Source organism: Lepisosteus platostomus, chromosome 1, assembly GCF_059453375.1.
Source record: "Lepisosteus platostomus isolate fLepPlt1 chromosome 1, fLepPlt1.hap1, whole genome shotgun sequence".
Taxonomy (NCBI): Eukaryota; Metazoa; Chordata; class Actinopteri; order Semionotiformes; family Lepisosteidae; genus Lepisosteus; species Lepisosteus platostomus.
Genome location: NC_142611.1, coordinates 11,488,179 through 11,514,890, shown reverse-complemented (window position 1 = coordinate 11,514,890; position 26,712 = coordinate 11,488,179). Strand labels below are relative to the sequence as shown.

The window sequence follows — 26,712 nt, the reverse complement described above, 5'->3', positions numbered from 1 at the left end:
ACCGATTTCATCTCATTTGATATATTGACTATTCCCCCTCAGGTCTTAAATAACTCAGAATATGTAATTGTTTATAAATAATAAATAACAATTGTGTGAATTAGAACAGGCTGGTTAATGGCAGTATGTTAATTGCAGTGTGGCGTTTTTGTTGTTGGGTTTCACCCTGTGTTCTTTCTAGTCAAAGTATAAGGCCAGGTTCTGTGTCGTCCCTGTTTCCTACAGTAGAAAAGAAATCCTGGTCTTTAACTCTGCATTCTCCTTCAGGACAATAACCGGGTAACACTGGTCTCTTATGTACCCTGGCAGAGAGCTTTTGTTCTGTCAGAGAGTGATCTGAGATGCTTCAATTCCATATCCAGATATGGAAATGTTTTGATTTCCTTTCAAAGTGAATGTACTTATTTTCTCAACACTTTATTCTACAGTTAAGTAGAAGTAGTATTCTACAGCACGTTCCACTGGGTTGATTTGTTTGGCAGCAAATGAACAGTATAGTCTAAACAGAATCCAGACCAGGGACAAAGTGGGCTCTGCACAGCGTGTGGAACTCTGCTTGCTCCATGGTGCTCGATGATGAATGAGGACAGGACAGGTCACACGCACGCATACCTTGACTTCCCTCATGCTTGGCGCTGCTGATCCCCTGTCCCAGGCCCTGCTGGGATCCTCATGGCTTTCCCGGTCTTCTGAGATGCAGCCAGAGCGCTGCAGGAGCAGAACCTACCTCGTGGGCGGCCATATCTACTGTGAGACATATTTGGGTTAACATGTGCAGTGTTTTGTGTGTGGTGCGAGTGAAGTTTTATTTAATCTGTGGTGTGGACGGTTGAGGAGAGAATGCAGGCTCGCGCTGTGTCCATTATCCTTTTTTTTCCTCTTGCTTGGTCTGCTAGTTTTGTTTTGTTTTTATCAATAAAGTTTGATAATCGGCCAGTGAAAGCTCTGTTTTCCTTTACATGAATGTCAGAAACCCTATATCGAACCCAGGATTTTACACGACTACTGTAAGACAGGCTGCAGCTCGATATGTTTAGTCCTGTACTTTCTGACTTCACAACTAGGTCAGGGTTTTAACAGCGAAGGCAGCTGGCAGGCCTGTTTGATAGATCAATGCGTGAAACGGAGAACTACTGTAGCAACAGGGAAAAAGGAATGTTTCTAAGCCCAATAATGAGTTGTTAGTGAGGAGGTTACTAGTTTCAGCACCAGCATGGTTTTAAAAGTCAATGGTGATATTGAATACATTTGTCTTTGCTGTCTGTGACATCCATGATGTCAAGTATTCCAGAACATTGTACAGAACTGAAAACAAGATGGTGGAGCTTATGAATGTGTTACATTGCAGTGGCATAAAACACTCTAAAAGATAAGCTTTCCGTTTGGAATAAACTCAGTCTGGAGTGTAAGCATTTATAATGTCAACTGGAATGGATTTCCATGGGTAGAGAGCGTAACAGAGGAAGCCTGCAGTATTTGTGAGGAAGTCACTCCATCTCGGTTGTGTGAGGTAACAATTAGAGTAGTGCATGGCGTCATCAGGCCTCCTTGGAGAGAACAGACCCTTTATCATTGGAATCCCCTTCATCAATTATTCCAGCAGCTACAAACTAAATGTGAAAACTTTGACACTTCAGAAAGAGCTTTAATTCCCTGGGGGTTTTCTGTTAGGAAGCATGCTAGCAAAACAAAAGGAGCTGAAATACAAATAAATGTTTACTTCAACAGCGAGGGTGAGGTTTTTAGATAATCGCACAGATAACTAGCCCAGGCTTTTTGTTCACCTTTGCAACAAAAGCAAGAAGCTTAAAATAACCTGTGGCTTACTTTTTAGAGAATGACATTTCTTAAGCCCTAATGTGAGCTCTTGTGAGCTGACCAATACTACAACTGTCAGACATTCAGTGTCAAGCCCACGGGTGGTTCACAGACTTAGTTTTGGGAACCAATTGTCTGCCTATTTTTTTTCCCACCTTTTCCAGAGCAGTTTATTTATGAACATAGGTGGAAAAGCTGTATTTTACTCCTGTGGCTGTTCAGAGCTTACTAACCCAAGGTTTTCATCCCATACTTTCTGGAAAGATCACAGGGACCAAACTTGAGCAGCATATCTGGGTAATATGTCCACTGTAGCTGTTTATTCATTTCTTATATGCATTATTCTTCCAAGATCATTTGCATCTCAAGCCCAAGCAATCAAAGCTCAGATTTTGATTATACACTGTTGAGTGCAATATAATGTTTTTGCCAGCTAATGGCTTTACCGGGCAAATTCATAAGCTAGGAGACAGAGCACAACATAACCTTTGACCCCATGACATTTGACCCAGATATGTTTAGGGCAGTCTTAACCATCATCATAAGGAGAAGACAAAGACATGCACGGATTTTTCATTTAATTCTAACACACCTGTCTTGTGCACCAGCCCCTTACTTTCTCCAAACTGAATCTCAAGAGGTTTTACCTGAATTATTTTTTAAAAAAACGGACAATCTTCTGGAATCCATAAAGGCATTCGTTGAGAATACAAGTACAGTATATATACATAAAGAAGGGGATGAAACGGCAAACAGTATGAACTGCCTTTTAAAGTTTAATACTTCAAAGTGCAATTCAATAATATCAGTATTGTGTTTCACTGAATTCAAGAGCAGACTTGCACATTTTGTTAAGATGATGACTGTGTTCGGTTCCATAGGAAATTCTGACACTGTTGTGTTTTGAAATGTGCCTCTTATGCATGGCTGTAGCTGCTGTGCCTTCATAACACCTTTCACAGTGTCTATGACTGGAGAGACCGTTTGAAGGGGTGCATTGTAGGAACGGGAATATGGCTATAATCTCTGTAAAAATGTCACCTGTATTAGTCACATTTCTTTTCCTGTCAAGTGTCGTCTCTGTTGTTTCATCTTGTGGCATCAAAAGGAGCACGGACAAGGCTGCGTCGGTCTCCGCTGATGTCGTTACCCTGCAGGCTTCAAACAACAGGGATAGGAGCTGTCCCCTCTGACTCGGAATCAAAGGAGAACCCCGACTCTGTGCCGGAGGAGCAGTATTGATTATTTGTGGGACCAAGGGTGGGCTGGTGTGCTGTGGCAAAAAGTGATTTTTGTAACATTTGAAAATGAATGTGTCAGTGACCTTTATACAACCCTTTTTGTAACTTTATCCAGGAGGGAAATCGTGATAAGCAATTGAGAAATGATATTGAAGCAATTATACTTGCACTTTCATTGCAGCCTCTAAGGGTCTCTCTACGTGTTTCCCTTTACTATTACTATTTCAGACGAAGTGCTCTGGTGACCTGCTAATGTCAACAATAAACTTTAAAAATGACCCCGATTTGGAAAGCGCCTAGTCTTTTCGGTTAGTGTCATGCTGTTATGAACAACAAAATCACAGATGCGGTAGACTGTTCTGGTAAACCTGCCGTCAAATTCAGACGTATTTTCAGCGTTGATGGATATTTAACTTTTCAGTGAGAACGCCGTCTAATATTTGCAGTTAAATCGTAGTCTCCGCTAGGTGGCATCAGCTGATCTCCTTACTGTAGTTGTTACAAGCTGTTTGTAGGGGAAGACGATCAAGCCCTAAACAGATTTATCTTAAAGCGTTGTATTCGGTTGCTGTCTTTTTTTTCCTATTCAGAAGTGTTGACAAAGCGCCCCTTATTTTTCTAATCAAAGCTGTGACGAAGAGTGAACATTTTCCCCGATGCAGTATTTTTGGTCGTTAACTCGAATCGACATTTAAGTGATCCTTCAGGATATTCGTGACGCACTGCATTTCACTTTGACTAGAATACAGAAAAATAAAACTGCGATACATATCCTATGAATGCTCGAGGGAATTTTTAAGAAGACATTGGAAATGCATTCACCATATTGTTTACGCACCTTGTATGGGATTTTTTGTGAAACCCCTTTCAAATTGTTCATTAAGTGAAAACCTCAGACATCAAGATGCTTAATTTTAACGAAACATACGGCATATAAAACACATTTATAAGCAAGCTGTCCAGCTTTATGGATTTGGAATGAATAAAACGTGTGTTGGAATTTTAGTGGCACCACTTCAGTCGGCGAAGAGAATGGGGAACCATTTCCCCAGATAACCACGAAGTCTTGTTTACCCAAATCCCGATACAATCTCAAACGAAAGTGTCTGAGCTCCAGTGAGCTGTTCCGTGGAGCGGATCCTAGGGTCAAAAGTCTGCCTCTCTTTATCCCGAACTCATTGGATTGCTTTATCACTGTTCGTGGGCTGGTCGAGAAGCAAGAAAGCGATACAAGTTTGCGGAAGATCGCCTGAATTAGTACTATAATTCTTGAATGCTTTGTAAATGTTGATATCCTACACCACACGTCCGAAGGCCGGGCGATGAAAGCAAGACTACAGAAATTGAAGCTTCTGAAACGAGATGTCAGAAAAGAAGAGACCAGTGTCGTGAGTGCTTTTTTTTACAGCTTAAACATTGTGAATTGCACTGGCGTTTGAAAAGTTTAAACTGCTTATTATATGGAACTGATAGGATGTAAATCCAACAGGACGTCGGTTCCAGCTGAACGAGGGATTTTAGTGTTGGAAATCTTCCATTTAGTTAATGACTGCGGAATTGTTGCCATTAATATATAAAACCCAAACTACCACAGAAGGAAATTAAACGATGTGGCGGGGGTTTAGGCTGTTTGTAATAACAAGTGCATTTCTATCCAGTCTTACACTTTGTCAAACTGTAAACCTGTCTGTTTTCTGGATTTTTTTACGCAATACGTGTGATATTGTTGGGCTTCAACAATATGCAGGTGCAAAGACGAATTCAGTTGTATTGTGCGAACTGAGCCCACATCGTCATTTTATCCAAGTGTTGATTATTGTATTGCTGAGCAACATTTATTTAACTGTCCCGATAAGGGGATCAGAGAGTAAGAATTTGGTGACATTTATGAACATATGTCAAGTACTGTACTTTGATTTTACGTTATGCTCCTTAAATATTAGAAATGATTTTGTCCTTTCCAACTGTGATTGGCATTGTTTTACTTTTCGTCTCAAAACAACTGCTTCGTATTTTTTTTTATTGCCTTGGCTATTCTGTAACTAATCGGTCATGCCAATAAAGCCCTTTGAATGGGAAAATTGAATTGAATTTAAAGAACGTTTTTAGGTCAGCTCTGGATAGCGGAAAACCTTTTTTTAAAGACATTTGATCACATTTCTCTGCACTCAAAATGTTTATGGACATTATCCAAACCTGTTATATTAGCATACTAGAATGTTTATTCCCTCAAAGCTAGGCTGTAGCTGTAGGAGGGGGTGAATACACTGTCAGTTTGTTCCAGATTTCATTGCACAGGGTTAAATTCTGTTTTTTACATAGTTCAGATTGACTATGCATAATCAAGTTCCACATTTACTAACGCTTGTCTGCTTTATTTAACAATTACTGTCCTGCAATCATTGCTGTTATCTCTATCATCATACTAACAGTTTCTATACTGAGGGAATATTGGCTCTAATGAAGTGCTTATTGTGAACTGAGAAACAGGTACTGAAATTGGAGAAGTCAGTTTTACCCAGTGGCATAATTCTTATTTTTGTTGACTTTTTAATAGTGGCCTTGCCTACGGGTGTAAAAATGGCTTTTATAAAAGACATAGAAGCCATCCTTAGAAGTTAAGGTCCATAGAAGTTAACTGGGCAAGTATGGACTCGTTCACCATTAATTATTAAACTCCATCCAGTGAAAGATGGAAACTTTCTTTTCTGATGGGAAAAGAATGTCCATTTCTCATTTTACTCAGTATCCCTCTGTGCCCTTGTTAAGTAAATGTGGACATTGCTATGATGGTAGTGTAGTAGTTTTTTTGGGGGGGCTTAATGCCGTACACCTGAAGCTCATCATTGTTAAAATAAGAAATGTGAAATGTGGAGTGAAACCGCTTGCTTAAACTGGAGAAGTGTACTTTAGCTTTTTAAGTGCCGTCTGTGTAAATATCCTCCACTTCTAGGATAATTTAAGCTGGTGTCGCCATCTGTAGGACCCGAATCCAGTGAGGCAAGTTAGCCTTTGCAAGGGCTGTGTGAGAAGTGACTGCAGGGTGTCAGGTGGGAGAGCCATTGCACTGTGAAGGCCACTGTTCTAGAATTCACCGCTGAACGACGGGCAAACCACTATGTTGAAGTTGAAATTCAAATGTATAGCTCCTTTTTCACTTGATGTTTGTGTTGCGAAAGCGAATTGGAACGCTCGATATGTATCCCGAAGTTCAGCGTTGGCGAGCATCTTGATCTGTTGTGTGTTATTATTATACGTCGTGCGGGATATAGGGGAACAAGCAGAGGTAAATTCCACGTGGAAAGGAAACAAAAGGTGAGGTTTTGGCCTCCAGGCAAGAGGGAAAGAGCAAGGTTGCAGAATTGTGAAGCACCGGTAGGGGGAGAGGAGAATAAAAGACATGTCTGACAGTTATCCTCCCTTCGGGTTGGAATTCGCTTCTGTTAAGTTTCTCTGCAGCTCCCCACTCGAACCCGGGATAGTAGAACATGGAGGCACGCATGCCTCAAGCCCCTCAGTAGATATAAGTGCGTTATCCCAGGTGTACTGTGGGATTATGTGTAAGAGGAGGTGACAGATTCCTTCGTCCTGCTCCAGGAGAGCAGAATTGTACCCACTTCACTGCAGCTTTCTCTGCCAGATTGATTTTTAAACGATACTTTGTGAAACGGGTGTTTGCAGGAAAGTTGATGATGTACATTAGAAAGATTCTAGCACGTGAATCAGATTCAGTTTCTAAAGCAGTTAGTTTACTGTGCGGGGGGCTCTCAATCGGAGGTCTAGGCTAGTCTTTTATTCAGTTTGATAGTTCAGTGGGCTTCGTTAACAGGCTGCGTTCAGTATGGGTCAGTGAGTTGAATGGTCACTGGCTGGATCGAAGTCTTGCAGTGGGAACTAATGGACGTTCAAGAGTTGCTCCCCTCCCTGAGAAACTGTTCAGAAGCCCAGGACTGGTCAATACTGCCCTGAGGTCGTGTGTTGAAAGGCCTGATATTTAAAGCTCTGATCTGTCCTTTAAGAATGACATCTGTGAGCCCCCCCATTTAAATGACAAAGTCTAGTCAGCTTGCGCTACATTCTTTGATAGCGGGGAAAAAAAAGAATGTGGCAGATACTGGCTTTTGATAATGTTGTCATCTGATCCTGTGGTCGGGTACAACCCTCTCATTTAATTCAGAAATGCCCCGAGAGCCCATTACTTCACAACGTCAACATTAGAATCATGTGTTGGAAGTTTAAGGGGTAATTGTGTAAACAGTCTTCTTCAACAACCCACTGTTTTGAGCTTCTTTGGTATTTAGTAAAGGCATGCTTTATAAACGGACAATAGGATTGCTTAAAGCAAAGCATTCATTAACTGCTTTGTAGACTGGTGCGTTTTCTGTCCCTTCCTCTTTTCTGTGTATGACTTTAATTTGAATAAGGAATGATTCTCTGAGTGTTTAGTCATGTTTTTTAAATATATTTCAGTTAGTGCTTTGCTTAGATATTAAAAAGTACAGCACTGGCCCTGCCTTTGTACCTCTTGTGATGTTGGTGAACGCAGGACATTAGCTGTGTGTGTTTTTGGTTTGCTTTTAAAGGGCTTTTGTCCTTTCGCAAGCATGCAGACAACTTCTCTTTTAGAATATTTGTCCTTGACCTTCATTTCTAAGTAGAGCCCTTAACTGTGCAGTGTTGCCTGACGAAACAATAGATATCGAAAGGGAGTGAATCACTCTCGGGATGTGATAACATTGTGAACTGGCTTAGCACATAAATAATATGTTGTCTCATCTCAGAGTCACTTAAACTTTGACCTAATGTAAGGAAGACTTGTGGTTAACTCTTGGTGTGTGTTAGAGGAGTCACATGTCCCATGTGACCACTTCCAAGAAAGTAACCTTTGAACTTTTTGTACCGCAACAAGAATATAGTAAGTGCAGTAAACGCAGAATAATGCTGAATAAATGAAGATTTAGTGTACTTTTGTTTGTGTTACAATGACTTCGTTCTCTGTCAAATAGCAAGTTCCCGGCTCGGAAAAAAAATTGTCCAACTTTTTTGTTCTGTGATGCAGAGTCATTTTCTTGCTATTTAAAGAAATGGCCAGTCAGCTGATGACATTTTCCCCTTGATTTTATCCCAGTGAGTCCTCCACTCTCTGCACTTTAAATTTGCCATGAAGTGCTTGTGGAGGTCAACAGAAATCCAGTGGCAGATATCGCCGGTGACATCAATGTCCTGAACTGACCATTCTAGCTCTTTTTGAAGGGTCTACTTATGTACTTAAAACTACACGTGAAGCCCTCAGAACTACATTGAAGAGAATACAAATTGTACTCGCCGTTACTGACTCTTAAAATAACACATGACATGTCCATTTGCATTGATAAATATTGACATGTTGCATCTGGAAAAAAGTTTCTTTGCTAATTTAAGTGTTAACTGTTTAAGTTCTGCTTTTTTTTCACTGATGCCTCTGAATTTATTGACCATTACCTCATCCTAGTAAGCGAGTTAGTGAATTGAAGACACAGGGTGCTAGTATTTACCTCCCTAACTGTATGGTGCAAGATAATACTCTGCTTTTGATTGTGGTGAAATATTTTTTGCTAGGATTATGGTCGATTTTGGGCTCCATTTTCTTCTGTAGGCAAACTGCGTAGAGATTATGGTTCTAATTCATGTACTGTGTATTGGGCTGCTTATCTGCTTGAGGTCTATGAAAAGGCATTACCAAAAACTTAAAGTAATAATGTTCATAAACCCATTCATTTACAAATAAAGCAAGTCCTGCCACCCCCCAGACAAAGGTGATACGAAAGATTCATGTTTTTGTATACTTGGTTACATGCTAGCTACAAAACATAGTCACATCTGTATCTCCTACAGATCTAGCTAATGTGGTCTTTGATGTATGTGGCGCCTTTCATGTTGTATCATTTCAGTTTGTTATAATTGCTGTGCGATAAGTCTGCCCAGCTTTGACGGGATTGGGGAACGGGCTCAATGAGCTGCTCCCACTGTCTGTGGTACAGACACAGTGGAGAAAAAGTCCATTTACAGAGTGGTGTGATTCAGAACTGGTTATTTCCAGGAGCTCCTTCTGAGAACCTGCGCACTTCGGTTCAGGGGCTGGTGACGATTTAATGAAAACGACCTTTCTGCTGGTCCCAGGCTAATCTGTACTGCTGAATAGTGGTGGGCATTACCCTAACCTTGTCTTCTACTCATCTTCTTCCGGCTTTAGATTTAAAGCAGTTGTGAGATACTTTTTGGAATGTAAGATGGGGGGGAAATGTAATATTCTGATTTTCTCATTTTGTCATCATCATGGATGGCCATTCGCACTGCATTCACTGTAAAAGAATGGGTTAAGCTTGTAGGTAACTGTAGTTTTGCAGCACAGTGCGCAGCACCTAGCAGAGTGTTCTAAAACACTCCAGGAAGCAGCAAAAATCCAGTGCACCGAGCTTCACAGAGGTGCACAGATGCAGGATGAGTTATGCAGGAGACGCCTTCAATCTAACTGCTGAGACAATGCCTTGCACAACTTACTTAGCGTCTCTGCTGAGCCGTGCAAAACCATTTGCACCCACAAGGACTGCAACTTTAAAGAAAAAGATCCTTCTGTGATACAAAGTCTTAAAGTTGTCCTGTGGCCAGATTCCCGTGAGTCTGCTTGGCTGGTTCATCTGCACGACCTTTATCCGAAGCTCAGCTGGAATGCTTGTACTCCTTTACCAACAGGCTAGCGTTACCTCATTATCCTGATTTTAATTAATGCCAGCACGTCTCTCTTTAATACACGGCTGAGAACCAGCAGTGTGTCGCAAGCTTCCTGTGCCATCCGCTGTGTAGCACTGTTGAGTTGGGTGTGTGTGTGTGTGTTGGGTTTTTTTTTCCCCAGAGTGGGAGGGCAATGTTATTAAGCTCTCGCATTTTTTCTCCTCTGAGCTCCAGTGAGAGAGGCCGAGGCTGTGAAACTAGGGGGCAGGAGGAGGCTGGGAAGAGGGAGCTGATGACATCATAGCCGCCGTGAGAGCCTGTAAAGTGAGCATGCTGCCTGGGTGGATGGGGCTCCCTGCGTTTCACTTAGTTTCTGAAGAAAGGAAACTTCCCCCGTCCTCCTGCATGGCTTCTGCCTAGAAGGGGCCAGAGGGGATTTTTTTTAAAGGAGAAGTTAGGCGTAGGAGAGACGGTGAGGGCAATCTGGAGCACAACGCCGAACGGAGGGAACTCAAATTTCGCCGGGGCTGGGAAATGGCACCATTGTTCAGCTGGGTGGCTAAGGTAAGGTTTCATTGAACACTGTGCCGTGCTTTTCCAACGTGCCCTCCCACTCGGAACAGGAGGTAAAAAAACACAACAACTTTCTTTTAACGGTTGTCCTGGACTGCACTCGTTCAGTTAAACAAACAAAAAAAAAAAGAACTGAAAAGAGCTTTTGCTTTCCCAAGATAACTTGTGAGATTGTCATTCTTTGTTTATTTTAGACGGTTAGGGGGAGATTAAAAAGAGGCCCTGGTATAAATCTGGAAAGTTTGAATGTGTTGTGCTGTCGGGGGAGTTGTCAGCGGTATTTTCTGTTCAAGTAAGGTCACATCTACGGTGATGTGTTGGGGGAATTCACAAGCCAGTTAATAGAAGAGCCAGTTCTGAATGTGTATTTACTATGCTGGGAAAACCTCGCTAAGGGAACTATGCAAAAAGGAAAAAAGGAAAAATTTGTATTTTACTGTTAAAATGCACATTAAATGATGCTGTCCAGGAAATGTGTAAATTTGGTTTCTGAAGACAAGTAATATGTCTCCTGTTTGGCTGAAACACAGGACTGCGAGTTGTAAGAACTGGCACAGGACAGAAGAAGTCCTGATGTGCAGACAATCTTGTTGCCTAAAATTGGCATTATTATGAATTATTATTATTATTATTATGAAGTATTATGTGACATTCTGTAGAGAACAATGGGAGGTAAAGGTAAGCAGGGAATCTTCAGGACTCTGGCTCTTCTGCTGTTGACAGTTAATAATAATCAATAATAATTCCTTAGACTTATAGTACTTTTCTGGACACTCCACTCAAAGCTCTTTACAGGTAATGGGGACTCCCCTCCACCAATGTGTAGCCCCCACCAGCCAGAGTGCACCAGTACACTCACCACACACTATAGCGAGGAGGAGAGCAGAGTGCTTAAGCCAATTCATAGATGGGGATTATTAGGAGGACATGACTGGTAAAGGCTGGGACAGAAATTTGACCAGGACACGGGGGGTAACACCCCTACTCTTTTCAAGAAACGTCCTAGGATTTTTAATGACCACAGAGAGTCAGAACCTCCTTTTTACATTTTATCCGAGGGCTCTGCAGTAAAGTGTTTGCATCACTATACTGGGGCATTAGGACCCTCACAGACCGCAGGGTGAGCGCTCCCTACTGGTCTCACTAACACCTCTTCCAGCAGCAACCTTAGCTTTCCCAAGAGGTCTCCCATCCAGGTACTGACCAGGCTCACAGCTGCTGAGCTGCGATGGGTCACCACTGTCGAGTTGCAGGGCGATAGAGTTGCTGTTGACTGTTAATAGGGTGATTTGCCAGCTGACGAGGAACCAACTACATGGGTCCTGAATGGCCGGAGAACAGAACGCCCATTATAAATCAAGCTGGCCTGTAAATCGAACCCTGGTGGTAGATTATGGCACAGCCGAGCATGTGGGTAGTGACCTGGGCTGCCTGCAGGACAGTCGTGGCTAGAGGTCTGCAATGGAGAACCTCCTGCCTCATTGTCCCAGGACTTTCTGACTGCCCGCGCCAGTGAGCATTACTGTAAAGCAAGGAGTCTGCCCAATGTCCGCCAGCATTGTTCAAGTGCAGCTATCATGGAAATGAAACCAGGGTGCCGCTCCTCAGCCATGTCATGTTACCTGTTACCTGATATGAACCTCCCTCAGCGCGTGTGGGATATTCACAGCCAATCCACTTGATTCTAGTGGCATGGAGATGTGATGAGATTAAACTTCATCTGAGACTGAGGGAGTTCTGCAGGCCCTTCACTTAGAGCTGCTGAAACCCAGGAGCCTTTTAAACTTTGGAAAGGCCTTAACTGTCTAGGGAAAGATTTTTTTTTCCCCCCGAGAACACTATAAGGAATCAAGTGATAGTTATTGAACAGTCCTTAATTCAAAAAGGCTGCAACTTTTGTTCACGGAGTTCTTGGAAATCGTGATTCGTGGAAGTCATCTCGGTTCATCTAATTTCAGAACGGGGCTTTTTTTAAGGAATAAATGTCTGGGGGGAAATGGCGGAGTGTGGAACTTTAATCTGTCCAAAATGAGGCCATTTCGATTGGGACATTTTGTAAATGTGCGTTACATCAGCTGGGGAATTCACAGGTATTCCGGCTGTTTTCTTAGCAGAGAGCTGTGTTTAAGACATTATCTAGGACTAAAGACTTGGCGACGATGCTTTTAAATGTCTTGCCCATGTACAATTTTCGAATATCTGAAAAGGGTGAGTGATGCGAAGTTGACAAGCCTATGCTGTATGATCTTAGCTTTTCCTTTTAGTATGCATTTTTTATTGCCGAATTCTCTATATACTGTAGCTTCCACACATTCTGTTCGGTTTTGTGGCCCTTCCACTGTTTGATCCTTTTTATGATCTCTTCGATTCTAAAATACTTACTTTTAAAGACTGAAAACAGAATAAAGAGTCGTGATCTTACTCAGAACAATGTTGTTAAGTTCTTGGAAACAGACGTCCACACAGTAATTTGCCTGAATTCTCTGGAACACTTACTGACTGATGTCCTGAGCAGACCACCTCAGCACCACCATGCCTTTCTATTACACTTCCTGTCTCGTTCTCACCCTTATGACCAATTGATAGGAAGGGGAGTCTGTGAGACCAGCCAGCAGTGTTCCAGTTACTGCTGCCGTGTTACAGCTCCTGGGTCCTGGGTTCAATTTTGGTCCACTTTACCTTCTGTTCAGAGTGTGGGCTGTGGGTTTGTTATTGTAGTTACAGCATTATGAAGTCTTATTGTGCAGCTCTATGCTCTTCCTCTCTGTCTCCCGCCCCAGCTGATTTTCATGCGGAAATCTTTATGGGCAATTAGGCCATTTCTCTCAGTGTTTGATGAAAACCCTTAAAGAATTGTTTAATTCAGTAAGTGACTTCATCGTGGATATATCTTCTCTTATAATAAGCACTATTATAGAATTTTTTAGCAGCATTGTTAGTTACCTCCTTTAGAAGAAATGCCTCACTGTCTAATCTTTACTTTGAGTAATAGAAGCACAGACAGACAGTGCTTGAATCTCGAAGAATACCTGTGGCTGTCCCATGTCTCCTCATTCACTGTCCTCTATAGATTTAGCACGGTTTTTCAACAGTTGTTCCACACCGTGTGTCCCGGTACATTTCCACTGAGCTGTCCCAAACGTTCACTCTGGCGGGCCAGGCTTTCGCTGAAGATAATTCTTGTGAACTACAAATAACAAGTGTGGCAGGATCAACAGCAGATAATCGCAAAGTACACACAGGAACAGGATGTGACACAAGAAAGGAATGAAGAGGCAGGGAAAAGCTGCTGATGGAAGTTTCTCCTTTAATGGAAGTCGGAGTTCATCCATAGGGAGATCGGCAGTGACATGGCTAAAGAGCAAAGAACTTTTGTTGTTAATTACACTTGGTGGCACTTTTCCCAACATTTTAGATGGCTGAGTTTTTACTAGAGCGATCTAAGTGAAAGACTTTCTCAGAGTGAAAGAGCATTGTTCCGTTTGAGATTTGAGCCCACAACCGACTACGTATTTGCCCCGAGCTTTAAATGTCCTTCTCTGCTGCAGCCTAGTAGTCTGTCTGCCTGTTTTCTAAGTCTTTGCCATTCAGAACCTTGTATTTCTTCATTAGAACTCTCGTTTTACCGAGCTGATGGTACATCCTGACGTGCTCCTTATGTGGGATAAATGCACCATGTGTGTGATGGTGTAAAAGACATGACACAGACCACTGACAGTTTCTTCAAGGTCTTTTAAGTACAAAATGTGCTGCAATTTATAAGCTTTTCAAAAATTTAAAGATGATCATCTCACAAGAGACGACGTAGGCTTGGAAAAATAGATCCGTTTTCTCTTAAGGTTTGGTCAGTTCTGTTCTTGCTTTTAATGGGAAATGGTACGAATTTTGTACTAAACCCAAAAGATTTTAAAATGTAAATAATATGAAGGGCTTTATTCCTGGGAAAAAAAAAAACCAACTCCTTGTACAGTCGTGCGTGTAAGAAGTTTTGACGTGTCCTAGTGTTTTAGCCCAATTAATCCTGATGAACAGTCTTATAATTCATCACAGCTAAATCTGTTTTTTATTCTGGGGAATCTTCTGTGTTTGGAACTTTGTGATTTGTGAAGTTATTTAAGTAAGGCTGCCTTAGTGCAACACCCAACCCTTAGCAGAACATGACTGGACATGAGAGAAACGCCTGAATACCTGCCCTGTTGAGAAATGTCATGATTATAATAAACTATATTAATTTTTTTAAATGCTAACCTTGTGATGTCGTAGCATAGGGTGAACAAATTTATCTCTTTTCAAAAACCAGAGAAAGTCACCGTGTAGTCACCCTTGCATTGCAGGTTGCATTTCAAGAAATGTATGTGCCATTTGGAATATGAAGTTTTGTACAACCAGTTAAATTTAACGGGCCATTCTTGAATAAGCTGCGTTGAGATGATTTTGTGTTGCATAGTTATGTAGTTAATGACTGACGGGGTGGCGCAGTTGTGGTGGGGGGGAGGGTTGTTGTTGTTGTTGTTGTCTTACAGCTCTTGGGTTTAGTTCTCAACTAGACTGCCTCCTCCATAGAAGTTGCATGCTCTTGTGTTTGTGTGGGCTTTTGTGGTGTGCACTAGTTTTCTTCCACCTCCCAGAGACATACTGGCTCGGTTAGTCCTAAACGTCCCTGTGTCTGTGCCACCAGCAGTGGACTGGATTCGTGTCTTACAGTTGTAGTGCTGTATTGCTCTCTGCGTTTCCAGGAAAGGCTTGTGGTTGCTGTGAACTTTGACAGGAATAAACAGCGTCCTGATAATGCATTCCTTTGTCAATGCATTATCATTTCATGGGAATGTGTACCGTTGGAATACCAAGAGGAGACAACATCTGTGATAATCATGATGCAGTTTTAATTAATAGTGCCTTTTATTGTTACAGTATTCCTTCTCAAACTCTAATCCTGCATTTTCCTGATGTTAACAAACCCTCCACCTGCAAATAAAATAAAATTGCGTGCTCGACCAAGGGGGGGGTTCAATATAACCTGGGAGTTTTCAGTGTTTGCAGAGACCGTGTTTTGACCAGAAGTCTGCTCCAGCATGCCGCTGGATGTTCTGCGATGTCACGTGTCTGTGATCAGGGACAACAGTGAAGGAAGCAGCGTTTGAATTGGTTATTCCTGCATGTTCTTCCCCAGCATCTGCAGCTGGGTGTAAGGCGCGGAGCTCACAAGTGGCCTCGGATCGAAGTGTCGGCAGTGGAAAGTTCTTCTCTCGCTCTGAATCAGGGATCTCCTGCCCGGACCTTGGAGAGCTACAGGGTAGCTCATCCCAACCCACGATGACTTAATGGATCTAATCATTGACCCCCTTGATCTAGAAGCAGGTGGCCTGAAAGATCAAAGATCAGGGATGGAAGGAAGAGTGAGAGATTGGCGCTCTAAGGCGACAGTGTTTAAGACACAGCTGGGGGTACTCAGCGATACATGGGCTGTTTACAGAGTTGGAATGGAGGGAGACCGAAAAACGCCTGTGGCTGAAAGATGATTTTTGAGATGTTTTATGCTTCACGCACAGCTTTTGTTGCTTGCTACCATTTTAGATCATGTTTACTGGCCCTTGTAAGGATTTCGGTTTGTGCCTGAAAAGCAAAGAAGTATGTCATGAATGTAACAGTAAATATTTTGAACGGGCTGTAAACTTGTATCTGAAGGAGAGAGTGACATTAATGCCGGGAATCAATGAAGAGATGCGGCACACCCAGGCTTGATTGTCACTCTAGGAAACTTGCAAAGAGTTCGGTTGAGATGTCATGAAGGAAACATTTTTTTTTTACTAAATTTTGAAATGAACTTGTGCTCTATCGTCTAATAAAATATTAACAAGAAATGTCACAAACAAGGAGGGGCAATTTGCTCTGAATTTTAAACCCAGCATATATTGCACTTGAAAGTGATGAGCAGTTGAGAAAGTAGAGAGAACAGGTGGATTTGCTGAGCTGTATGTAGAATAAAGCTTAATTATTTTGAAGAAATCGCTGTTCAAGCCTCTGCCTGGTATGGAGTAGTGATATGAGTTCACACCCCAAGTGCAAACTGTTGTCTGTACCTGAATACTCCATTCACCACGACTGTATAAATGGTATTGGTTGCATTTCCTGAGGCTTAAAACTTTCATCCTGTAAACTGAAGGGATAAATTAGTACAGTGATGCTTTAATGGGATCAGGTTTAGCCCTTTTCTCTGGTTTTAAGCTACATGTGATTTAAAGAGCCAATGTCCCGAAATGACTACTAGTTTGTTGTTTCCAAGTAACTAGAATTGCAAGCAAGGAGCTGCTTCAGCACGCGTAGGCTGCAAAGGAACAGGTAAAGATTTATTCCATGCTGAAAGGAGAAGAAAAGAGAGACAACGTTTTGGCTATGGAGCTTTCTTCAGATATGAACTGGATACGTAAACTCTACCATCCCAGCTAGGTGGTGTCCAGTACTCGGCTCATTTATCTGTGCAAAACGTGTGATGCATTGTAGCGTGGTAAATCATTTCAGATTTATGAAGGACTTTTACACCTGAACTTTGGCACGTTGATGAAATATTCTGCACCCAAACATGTTAAAGCGAAAAACAAATAGTGTCCTAAATTAAGAAGTTCTATGTATTTTCGAGGTGCATTAAAAAATGCACAAATTAAGAGTGAGTAAATCGAGAAACTGCCTTAACCATGCTACAGCAGAACTGGCCTCTGATCAGGCTTCCCAAATATTCTGAGGAGGAAGTGGAAAAGGGAAACACACAGACATCAGATCCTGTGTTTGTCTCCTTTGGTAAAACATTAAAGTGTAGCATTGGTATACCTTTTTGGGATGTCATTTGAACTCCAACTCTCCTGCTTCTTACGCATGAAGTTCTAGGTAAGTGGTGATAAAAACCGATGGTTTACCACAGATGGACAGTTTGAGACACTTGATTTGCCAGCAGTGTTGTGCGAATAAAGGGCTGCTCTGTGGATAGGTTTTCTGCCTGTCCGTATGGGTTCAGCCCATACCACTTCATTTTTCAATCACTAAGCCAGCGGCTATGTACAGGGTGGTGCATCAGTGGTTTAGCAAATCTTCTGAAATCACTGCAGAATCTGTTTCTCTTTACATTCTGACATCTACTGCCCTGTCGCGCTTTGAGTCCTAAAGTTTCTCCAGGTCAGCCTGGTTTAAAAAGTTTTACTTGCTAAAACCTGCGCAATGTTAACCAATGGCTGCAGTAAGTGACATTTTCCCATTATTGTGAGGCAAACCACTCTGTTGTCAGTTATTGCTGTTGTTTACAAGGACTGATGTTTCAAGTCTCTGGAGTTTCTGGAGTTTCTCTGGCTTTAGATTAATATGTAGAAAGTTTTCATTTACTATATTTCCCAGAGAGACTGTATTTATATATAGTCCCAGAGAACTGGTGATGACTTAAGTAAGCCAAGGTGTAGTAATTGCAATATATTTCCTGGTGTGGTAGAGAGACATTGTATGAAGTCCCTTTAAGGAAATAGTCCATCTTCAACAATGCCATACTGCTCCCATGGGCTCTATGTGTTAAACCAGAGGCTTACCTCTGGTGCCAGCCTCCTGCAGGGCAATGTGTGAAAGACTTAAGAGGTTGCAGTTAAGTTAAATGGCAAAGCCGTGCTCACTTTTCGAAGACCTTGCCCGTTTCAAAAAGTGATTCCTTAGCTCCAGGCCATGACATGGCCCAGCTGAATACTCCCTGAGTTAAGGTGAGGATTGTGGTCATTTAGGTTGGTTTGCCTCTTGTCCACCTTTCACGGCAGAGGAAGATGGTGAAGAGGAAACGGGGAAATACCAGCCAGTGTGATAAGTGGTCCCATTGGCAGTGGCAGATGAACGTCTGATAGCACAGGTCCAGAGGGGGGGTAGGAAAAATTAAAGGTAAAACCGCCGGGACAGGTCAGGACAGTACTTCCACAAATGTGAAAAGTTTGCAAGAAGCTACAAAGACAGTGGATGCACCATCTCGGTGGATTGATTAAGCAGCACTGTGATTGGTTTAAGATACTGAATGTGGGAAAGGTTAAGAATCAGACGAGGCCACTCAGTCCATCTAGTCGTTTTGGCAGTTAGTAGGATCTTGTCCACCTGTAGCTTGTCCCAGACTTCCACAACCTTGTTCTCACTTTTAATTGCACTTACTTAACACATACTGTAGCTTCCACCTCTCTTGTGCTTTGCATTGCACGTTTTATTGTGAAGAAGTCTTCTGCATGACTGTGTCAACACCTTTGAAGGCTTATAAGACTTGTATCAGGTCTTTTCCTAGTCTTCTGTATTCAAGACTACAAAGATTAAGTTCCTTCAGCCTTTCAGTGTAGGACGTTGCTTTAAACCCAGTAAAGTATCTGGTTGCTCTTCTCTGGACTGATTCCAAAGTAGCAATATCTTCTTAATTTAATTTTTCAGTAATGTGGTGACCAAAATTGAGGCCTTTCTTGTGCCTTTTACAGTTTCAATATCACATCCCTTGAGCTGTATTATTTACTTTTGACTTCCCTTCTCCACATTGACTAGAAGACATAAATAGATGCTAACATAAACAAGTATTTCACAAGCGTCTTCTGTCTTATTGTCAAATCCTGCACTTGCATTAAACTTCATCGGCCAGATGTCTTGAATTTGATCTAGATCCTTTTGAACTTCCACGGTGTTTGCTAATCCTCTAATTTTGATAATCCTCTACATGATATGTGGCGTCAAGGTTAGAGGACATACATAAAAGTCATGCTATCAGGCACATAATTCTTGCTTTTTCTAGCTACTACTATAGCAGGCATGTCCAGACATCTTCAGTATAACACAAATATGTTGAACCTGTTAGTGTTTATAGATATACTCTGTCTTTTTATCTGTTATTCCTCGATGTACTTCTAAGAATGCAATAATGAGCTCCTGCAGCTGTGGAAGAGACACAAGTGCCTCTCAGTTCCCTCCTGCCAAAATAAATAGGTGTCTCTTGATAAGAAAGCAGTCAGGCAGTTTTCAAATAGCAGATGAAAACTGAGGGATCTCAGTAGTGCAGTGTGGTGCTGAGGAATGGTGTATTGCCTCACTAGCAGGGCTATAAAAAATGTAGTCATCTTGTGAGTGTCGCCCTGTGCCTCAGAGCCCACTGTGACGACAGGGGAACTTTGTCTGTGGCTGGGGGAAGTGGTTTGAGCAACCAGCCAGTTTGTTTTGTGTGCGTCAGTGTGTGAGACTGAGGACCAGAGGAACTGCTGATAATGAAACCGGCCCCTGCCCAGCTTTTGTGTAAAAGCTTGGAAGCCATTAAGAATTCTATGAATGCTGTCAATACTGTGAAGGGAAATGCATCATTCAATCAGTATAAAGTGGGTTAAGTTACGATTGAATATCCAAAACCATAAAATGCACTCAGTGAAGAGAGAGTCTAATTTAAAAGCAACTTGTTTAATAATAAGTATGCTTCTCTCGCCTTTTCTCTGTTTTCTGAACATATATTTCAAAATATATGTATAATATTTGTACATTTATATATGTATAAATATATTTGTAAAATATATAACTCTTTCTGCTAATCCAGTATATTGAAAATAGAGCCATTAATGTCTACTGCATCATCAGCAGTGCAAACTGTATTACAAAAATACTGAGTTGTAGTTTTTCTGGGTGCTTTGTTTTGGTTGTGTGTTTTCAGTGTCTCTTTTCGGGTCTGTACGTTTGCGCAGCCTTTACATCAGCATGAAACTACATCTCTTTCATTTAAAAAAGATCTTTTTAAAGTGATTTCAATTAAGAATGATAATCCCACAGATAAACCATCAATTTGTCCCGAGCAAGAGCTCATCTAAAACCCACTTTTAAAACCACTTTGTGGCTTCTTTTTCAGAAGCATTTCTGATCAGCTTGTTAGTATTCTGAACTCCTGTCCGGACGAAGCCGTCTGATTTGCCTTTTCCTGCGGCATTTTCACACCAACTGCATAATCAATGCTGTTGTTTTTTCTTTTTAAAGGGTGTTGTGTTATGCTAATTAAAAGGATGGGATTATTGTCGGCAGTTCTCTGGTGGAGATGTACACACGCATGCATAATTGTCAATTAAATGCGGCTACATGCCGCTAAAGCAGACGTGTGATGAACCGGGGTCGCACTCTCTGTCCGCCCTCTGTGTTGCTCCTTCGTCAGCCCCCATCTGAGCTGACAGGCGCGGAGCCCTGCGGCAGCCTCAGAGGGACTGACCGGGAATGTCACGTTTCGTGTTCACCCTTCTAGATTAATTTGGGGGAATTATTGCTGTCATTAAGCTGACCTATGATTTCAGTAGACTGAGATAACACAGTACTGCTTGTACTGCACAGGATGTAGAGACAGTGTGTTATGGTCAGTGGTGAAACCATATCACCCTGCAACTCACAACTGGCAGCCCAATGAAGCTCAGCAGGTGTGAGCCTGGTCAGTACCTGGATGGGAGACTCCTGGGAAAAACTAAGGTTGCTGCTGGAAGAGGTGTTAGTGGGGCCAGCAGGGGGCCAAATTATCCTGGCCAAATTTCCCATTGGCCCTTACCATTCATGGCCTCCTAATAATCCCCATCTATGAATTGGCTTCATTACTCTGTTCTCCTCCCCACTGATAGCTGGTGTGTAGCGAGCGTTCTGGTGCACTATGGCTGCTGTCGCATCATCCAGGTGGGGGCTGCACACTGGTGGCGGTAGTGGGATTCCCCATGACCTGTAAAGCGCTTTGAGTGGAGTGTCCAGAAAAGCGCTATATAAGTGTAAGCAAATATTAATTATTATTATTGTTGGGCAGCACCGTGGCACAGAGGTTGGCGTTGCTGCCGCGCAGTGCTGGGTTCAGTTTTTCTGGGGTGCTGTGTGAGCAGGGGAGGAATGTTACCTCCACGTTCACCCAGTTTTCCTCCATGTGCTCCCGGAAATAGGGAAAATGGGCCCTGGTGCCAGTATGTGCATATCCGTTTAAAGCTGGGTGTGCCCGGTGATGGACAGGCGCCCCATCCAGAGCATACCCTGCTTGGCACACGTTGTTTGCCCAAGATAGGCTTCCCCAGGGCCCTGAGTTGGATACAGCAGGTTGAAGATGGATGGATGTCATGTTGTCTGGTGGAGTGAAACCACAGGAGGGCACAGAGTTTCAAATGCTGGGGGAAAACCATGGGGAAAGGAGTGAAATTACCCCCGATCGGCTTCCTTTTTATAACCCATTCTCATGGAAGTCTTATCCGTCAGGTGACATACAGAATTTCCAGTGACCACTAATAAAAGAAATGGGTGGTGCTCTGTTTCCCTTGTTCCAGACTTCTCATCCTCCTGTGTTTGGGCCATTTTTTTTTTGGGGTGTCCTGCTTTTTTCTCCATTAGAGGTTCTAAAATGGCGATGTTTTATTTCCTTTGTGAAGAGGTGCACAAGCTACAGGCTTGTAGGTGTCGAGGCGTGGAGGTTCACCTGCAGGACTCGGAGAGTGTACTGTGTGATCGGGAGGTGTTCGGCACAGCTGTGCAAAGGCAGGCTGAGACAAGTCCTCCAACTTGTCTTCGTGGAGGCGTGCAAGTTATGAGGTTTTCGAGAGAGAAATGCAGTCTACATGTGATTAGGCAATTGTCATTCATGCACTGGAATGTTTATGGAAGCTATGAAAAAACATTACATCACTCTGCTTAGCGGGCCTTATCTGCTAAGTGCAGTTTGGGCTGTGCTCTCTTTTACCTAGATTTTAGCTCCATTCCGGCACGTTTTCGTGCTTTTCATTTGTAAAGTTCTATTAACGCACCACTCATCTTAGAAACAAACTTCCCCGATCAGTAGAAGTGGAAACTTTGCTGTCAGTATAACTTCTTAGACAACTCAGTATGCTTTATAGTCTGCAAAGGAACAAGTAATAGGTTTATTCCATGCTGAAAAGAGAAGAAAGAAAACACGAGTTACTGGAGTTACTTTTAGTCACTGGTGTAATCACTGATAATTCAGAATCTGCTTTAGTCAACCGAGACCAAAAGTCACAAACATTCCCTTCTTAAATAATTCAACCAGACACCTGCAAATCACACTATAGTGTGACATAATGCAAATAGAGTCTTTTGGGACGACAGTGCGATTCCTGTAAGATGGGTAATGTAATATTCAAAATATCCTTTTTGAATGGATCATCAAAGGGGATAGAGGACAGCTGGGGGGTCAAAAGGTCTTCCAGTACTATCTAAAGAACAGGCAGGAGGATTCAATATTAGCTACTGCGTTTAAATTAGTCTGTTAACAAAACATCTAAAAAGGTGCTTTTTAGGAATTCCGCTGTCCAGTGACATGTTACAGCTGTAGTGATGGAGTTTTTTCACAGGAGGAAGCCAGAAGTCCCCCAACCCCACGCAGTTGCTATTATTATCATTTTTGTGAAGTCTTCACCACGTGAAGCCTGGTCTTAAGAGATTCCACTGAATCAGCCTGGAAATATCCGTCTGTTGTCTCCATACGACTTGAAACCGCTGTGAAACATTTCTCTCAGTTCAGTAAAAATATCAGCACCGTGGCCAACTTTTTTGGTTTTAATTTATTTCTCTGTGCCTAAAGATAAAAAAAATATCATTTTAAAAATGTTTCTGAAGGAACATGAAAAATGACATGGAGTTTTGCACAGCTTTGGCAATGCTCTGAGGCCGACCTTGAGGTTGCTTTATCCTCTTCAGGGAATTGAAACGAGCATTAAATGGGAATTTTCCAAACATTTTGTGTGAAGTGCCAAGACTGGTGGCACAGAGGGAGTTCTGTTGAGGTAGCACATGGGGTAAAAAAACGAGGTGGACTGAAGGTCAGGTTGAGTCGTCTTGACTTAATTATTCAAAATAAATTCAAATGCTGTGGGTCAGGCCCGGTTAACAGCAGACCTTTTTCTTCAAAGTCACATGAAAGAGGAGGTCACCTCAGCAGAGCTTTTCTCTCTCTCCCTGGCCCTGAAAGGACACTTCAGCCCACTGTGGAGTGGTTAATCCTGGCTCTGTCTGCTGTATCAGCCGAGCAAACAGCTGCTGCCCTCAGCTGTTCACACAGCTCGCGTGTGTGAGAGAGAGATGGTGACACAGGGGAACAGGCTTTTATATTAGTGCAAAGGATGCAGTGCCCATTTGTTGCTGCAGGTGCACTGTAGGCCAGAAGAAGTTAAAGAAAACAAAACGCTGCTGTGAAGGACTTTTATATCACCTTGGGATAAAAGATGGCATTGTTTTTATTCCCTCTAAAATGTATTTATATTATGGACTTTTATCAGGTTTTCCAAAATGTCTGATAACATCCTGGCTACAAAATGTAGTGAGTCTAAATCCTTCATTTCTGGCCCAGTATATTAAAAATTGGTATAATCACAGTAAGACACATCTTTTTAGATGTGTTAATGTAGTAATCCTACAGCATGGTATTTAAATCTTATTGCATAAAACAACTTTAGAAGTCTTAAATGTGTCTTCACTTTCAGACTGTTTTGCTACTGTATATCCATTCCTTTGCAAAACGTTTTGCATTGTAATAACAGCTCCGTTGTAAGGCCTGTTGCCTGTACCTCAGGCTGTTTCCTGTTTTCGTGTACAGATGTGGCACGCTTGAGTGTTGTGCAGGGTTAACAGAGCAGATTTCGCCCCTTGCCTCTTCCTGTGGATGTGCTGTCTTTGCAGTTTTTCTTGTAATTCGAACCAGAAATGTCACTAGAATATGGTTAATTATTTCTACAAGAACGGCTTGTAAAAGCACTGTCTCAAAGCAGGTTTCTGGGACTTCTAGTGGGGAAGGAGGCAGGCTCTGCACTGTGCTCTGAAACCTGTTGGTGAACTGCAGTCCCTCACTTCACTTCCTCCTGTTCCACGTGAAGGAGTGTCATCAGTAGCTGTGCTGGTCTCGGTTGTCATAACAACCGTATGAAAGATTAGAAAGGAGAGGAGGCCTTTTGGCCCAGTAGGCCCTTTTGGTAGTTAGTTGATCCAAGGATCTCATGCAGCCGATTCAACGGCATGGCTAAAGTATGTAGCTTGTACCACATTCCCACAACGCTTTGGTTAAAGAAGTGCCTGCTGTTCTTGTTTTTTAATGCACTTTCGTGTAGTTTCCACCCGTGTCCACTGGTGTGTCTTTCGTTATTCATTCTGAAGAAATCTGCTGGGTGGATACTGTCAGTGCCTTTGGGGATTGTGATTACTTGTATCAGTTCCCCTCGTCATTTTCTCTTTTCAAGACTAATAGGGTTCAGTTCCTTCAGACTTTCAATGTAGGACATTCTCTTAAGCCTCAGAAGTTGTCTGGTTACTCAGCCTTTCTCTCGACTGATTTTAGGACACCTACAGTTTATCTTTTCCTATAATGTGGCAACCAAAATTGTCCACAGTTTTCTAACTTTTTTTTCTATGAAAAATGTCTATGCGTCCATGTCTATATATCCATAAGGGCAAATAAGAGCCTAAATGCAGGAGTCCTCAGTTTTGTTTGGGCAGCAGTCTGCTAGATATTCTAGCTCTTAATGAATTGTCTACTGAGGCAGTATGGTTAAAGCAGTTCAGTTAAACCCCCAGTCGTAAGGTATTAAGCTGGAGATGGTTTTAAAGAATCCTTAAAAGCCTGATGGATTTTGCTTCTCAAGAGCCAGAACTCGGAACCATTGATCTCAGCTGGAATGATATGAGAAAATCGCAGAACCAGTCTTAGTCTGGCAGTACAGGGCAGTTATTCCGTTTGAGGTGATCTTCTGGAGACATCATCAATCTTATGTAACTTAACTAAATTAGCTGTATTGGACACAATTTATCTAAAAAGCTGTCCAGTCCTTAACAGTTACTTTGATGTCAGATGAAGGTTTAACGTGGAGTAAATGGAGGTCCGATGGGATGTATCCCTGAGAATAAGCACATGACGCACAGGATTTGAGCAGCAATTACCAGAAATCTATATACTGTATAAAACCCAAAGCCATTTTCTTTGAAAATATGCAATAAAATGTTTTATATTAAACGCACCCAAATGCTTTACTTTTCAAGGCGTAAAATGAGAACGCTAAGAAGATGACATGTGTTGAACAGAGAATTGTAGTGGCATTGATTTCTGTCTAATTCCCCGATAAATATAATTTATTTCGATTCTGAATGGGTATGGCAGTGCTGTACACTGCACACCGGTTATTGCCCTAATTCGAACAAATTAGTCATCTTATTTCATGTTCAGTGTTCAATACAATCTAAGAATAAATGATGCAAATATATTGTAAGCTGTTCTGGTAGAGGAAGCTGAATGGGGTTGTGAGGAACAGTGCCAGGTCAACAGCTATACTAGGCTGTAGAGTCTGTGCACAGCAAAGCCCAAACCTGTAACACTGAATAATAACAAGCTTTGGGCTTTTCATGTATTGCAGGGCAGTGCTAGACTTTAAATAGTTAGAGAAGTTCCCAGCATCACTTATTTGGCAATGCTATTAGAAAGCAGCACTAGTGGAATGTTAATGCAGAAGTATTTAGGCATTTCATAAGCATTTTAGTCCAATAGTTAGGTGGCTGTGAGGTGTGGTTTTCCAAGATACCACGTGGGTTCTGTGGGCTGTTTGCTTAACGGTGTTATTCGCTCAGTTGTTTTATAGTCCAAAATAAATTGAAGTGAAAATAATAGTTTTGATTTCTCTTCTCCATACCTTGCCTTCAGTTACTTTTTAATTTATTTTACTGTAGGCACATTTGCACAGGAAAAAAATATTGAGTTACATACTAATTTATTAATATTATTATTAATAACTTATTCAATTATTATGTCAGCAATCAAAATGTTTCCTTTTAGTTACTTAGAACTGCGGCAGTGTAACACCTACATGTGTAGCATTCAGCACTGAGCACAGGATCTGGGAGTTTTTGGAATACAATCATTTCTAGTCTTCATGAGATGCAACCAGAGTGTTTCAAACATATTGTGCAACATGCAGGAGTGGAATGTTGCAACCATATATAATGGAGTGCAAATGTACTCGAATACCTCAGGGTCTGCCATCACATTTTCATTGTTTTCGCAGTGTGCTGTTGCATGCAGCCTCACTTTACATTAAAACTAATAAACTCTACTTGGTCTGAAAGTGGCTTTAATGCTTCTACTGTATATGGTTTGATTGTCAGAGCTTAGAATGATTTTGGTTTTGTGCCTGTGGGTTTTTCTCACAACGTGTGGTAGAATTTGATTTAACTGCACTCTCCTAGTGGGGGTCGTCTATTAATTCACCTTGCTGTTTGCAGTCCTGTGTCTCCAAAGTCTGTTTAAATAATATTTTAAAATGTACATTTTACATACAAGCTGTTTTATAATTTAGTTTATATCACCCCTTTTAGAAATTGTTTCGTTCAACTTTTTTCT

The 26,712-nt window shown here is 41.9% G+C and overlaps 1 protein-coding gene across 8 annotated transcripts in view; it reads left to right on the top strand.

Annotated features, from left to right (window-relative positions):
* Positions 1-26,712, top strand: part of tbc1d1 (TBC1 (tre-2/USP6, BUB2, cdc16) domain family, member 1) — a 92,873-nt gene that overhangs the window by 5,990 nt on the left and 60,171 nt on the right. Inside the window, exon 1 of one of the 8 annotated variants that reach the window (XM_088623935.1) lies at positions 3,712-4,447. The exons of 6 other annotated variants lie outside the window; for them this stretch is intronic. In XM_088623935.1, coding sequence (XP_088480061.1) covers positions 4,382-4,447 — 66 coding nt within the window. In that variant the 5' untranslated portion in view covers positions 3,712-4,381. Of the gene's footprint in view, positions 1-3,711; positions 4,448-9,965; positions 10,335-26,712 lie in introns of those variants that run through there. One more of the 8 variants, XM_088623940.1, reaches the window with a different exon arrangement.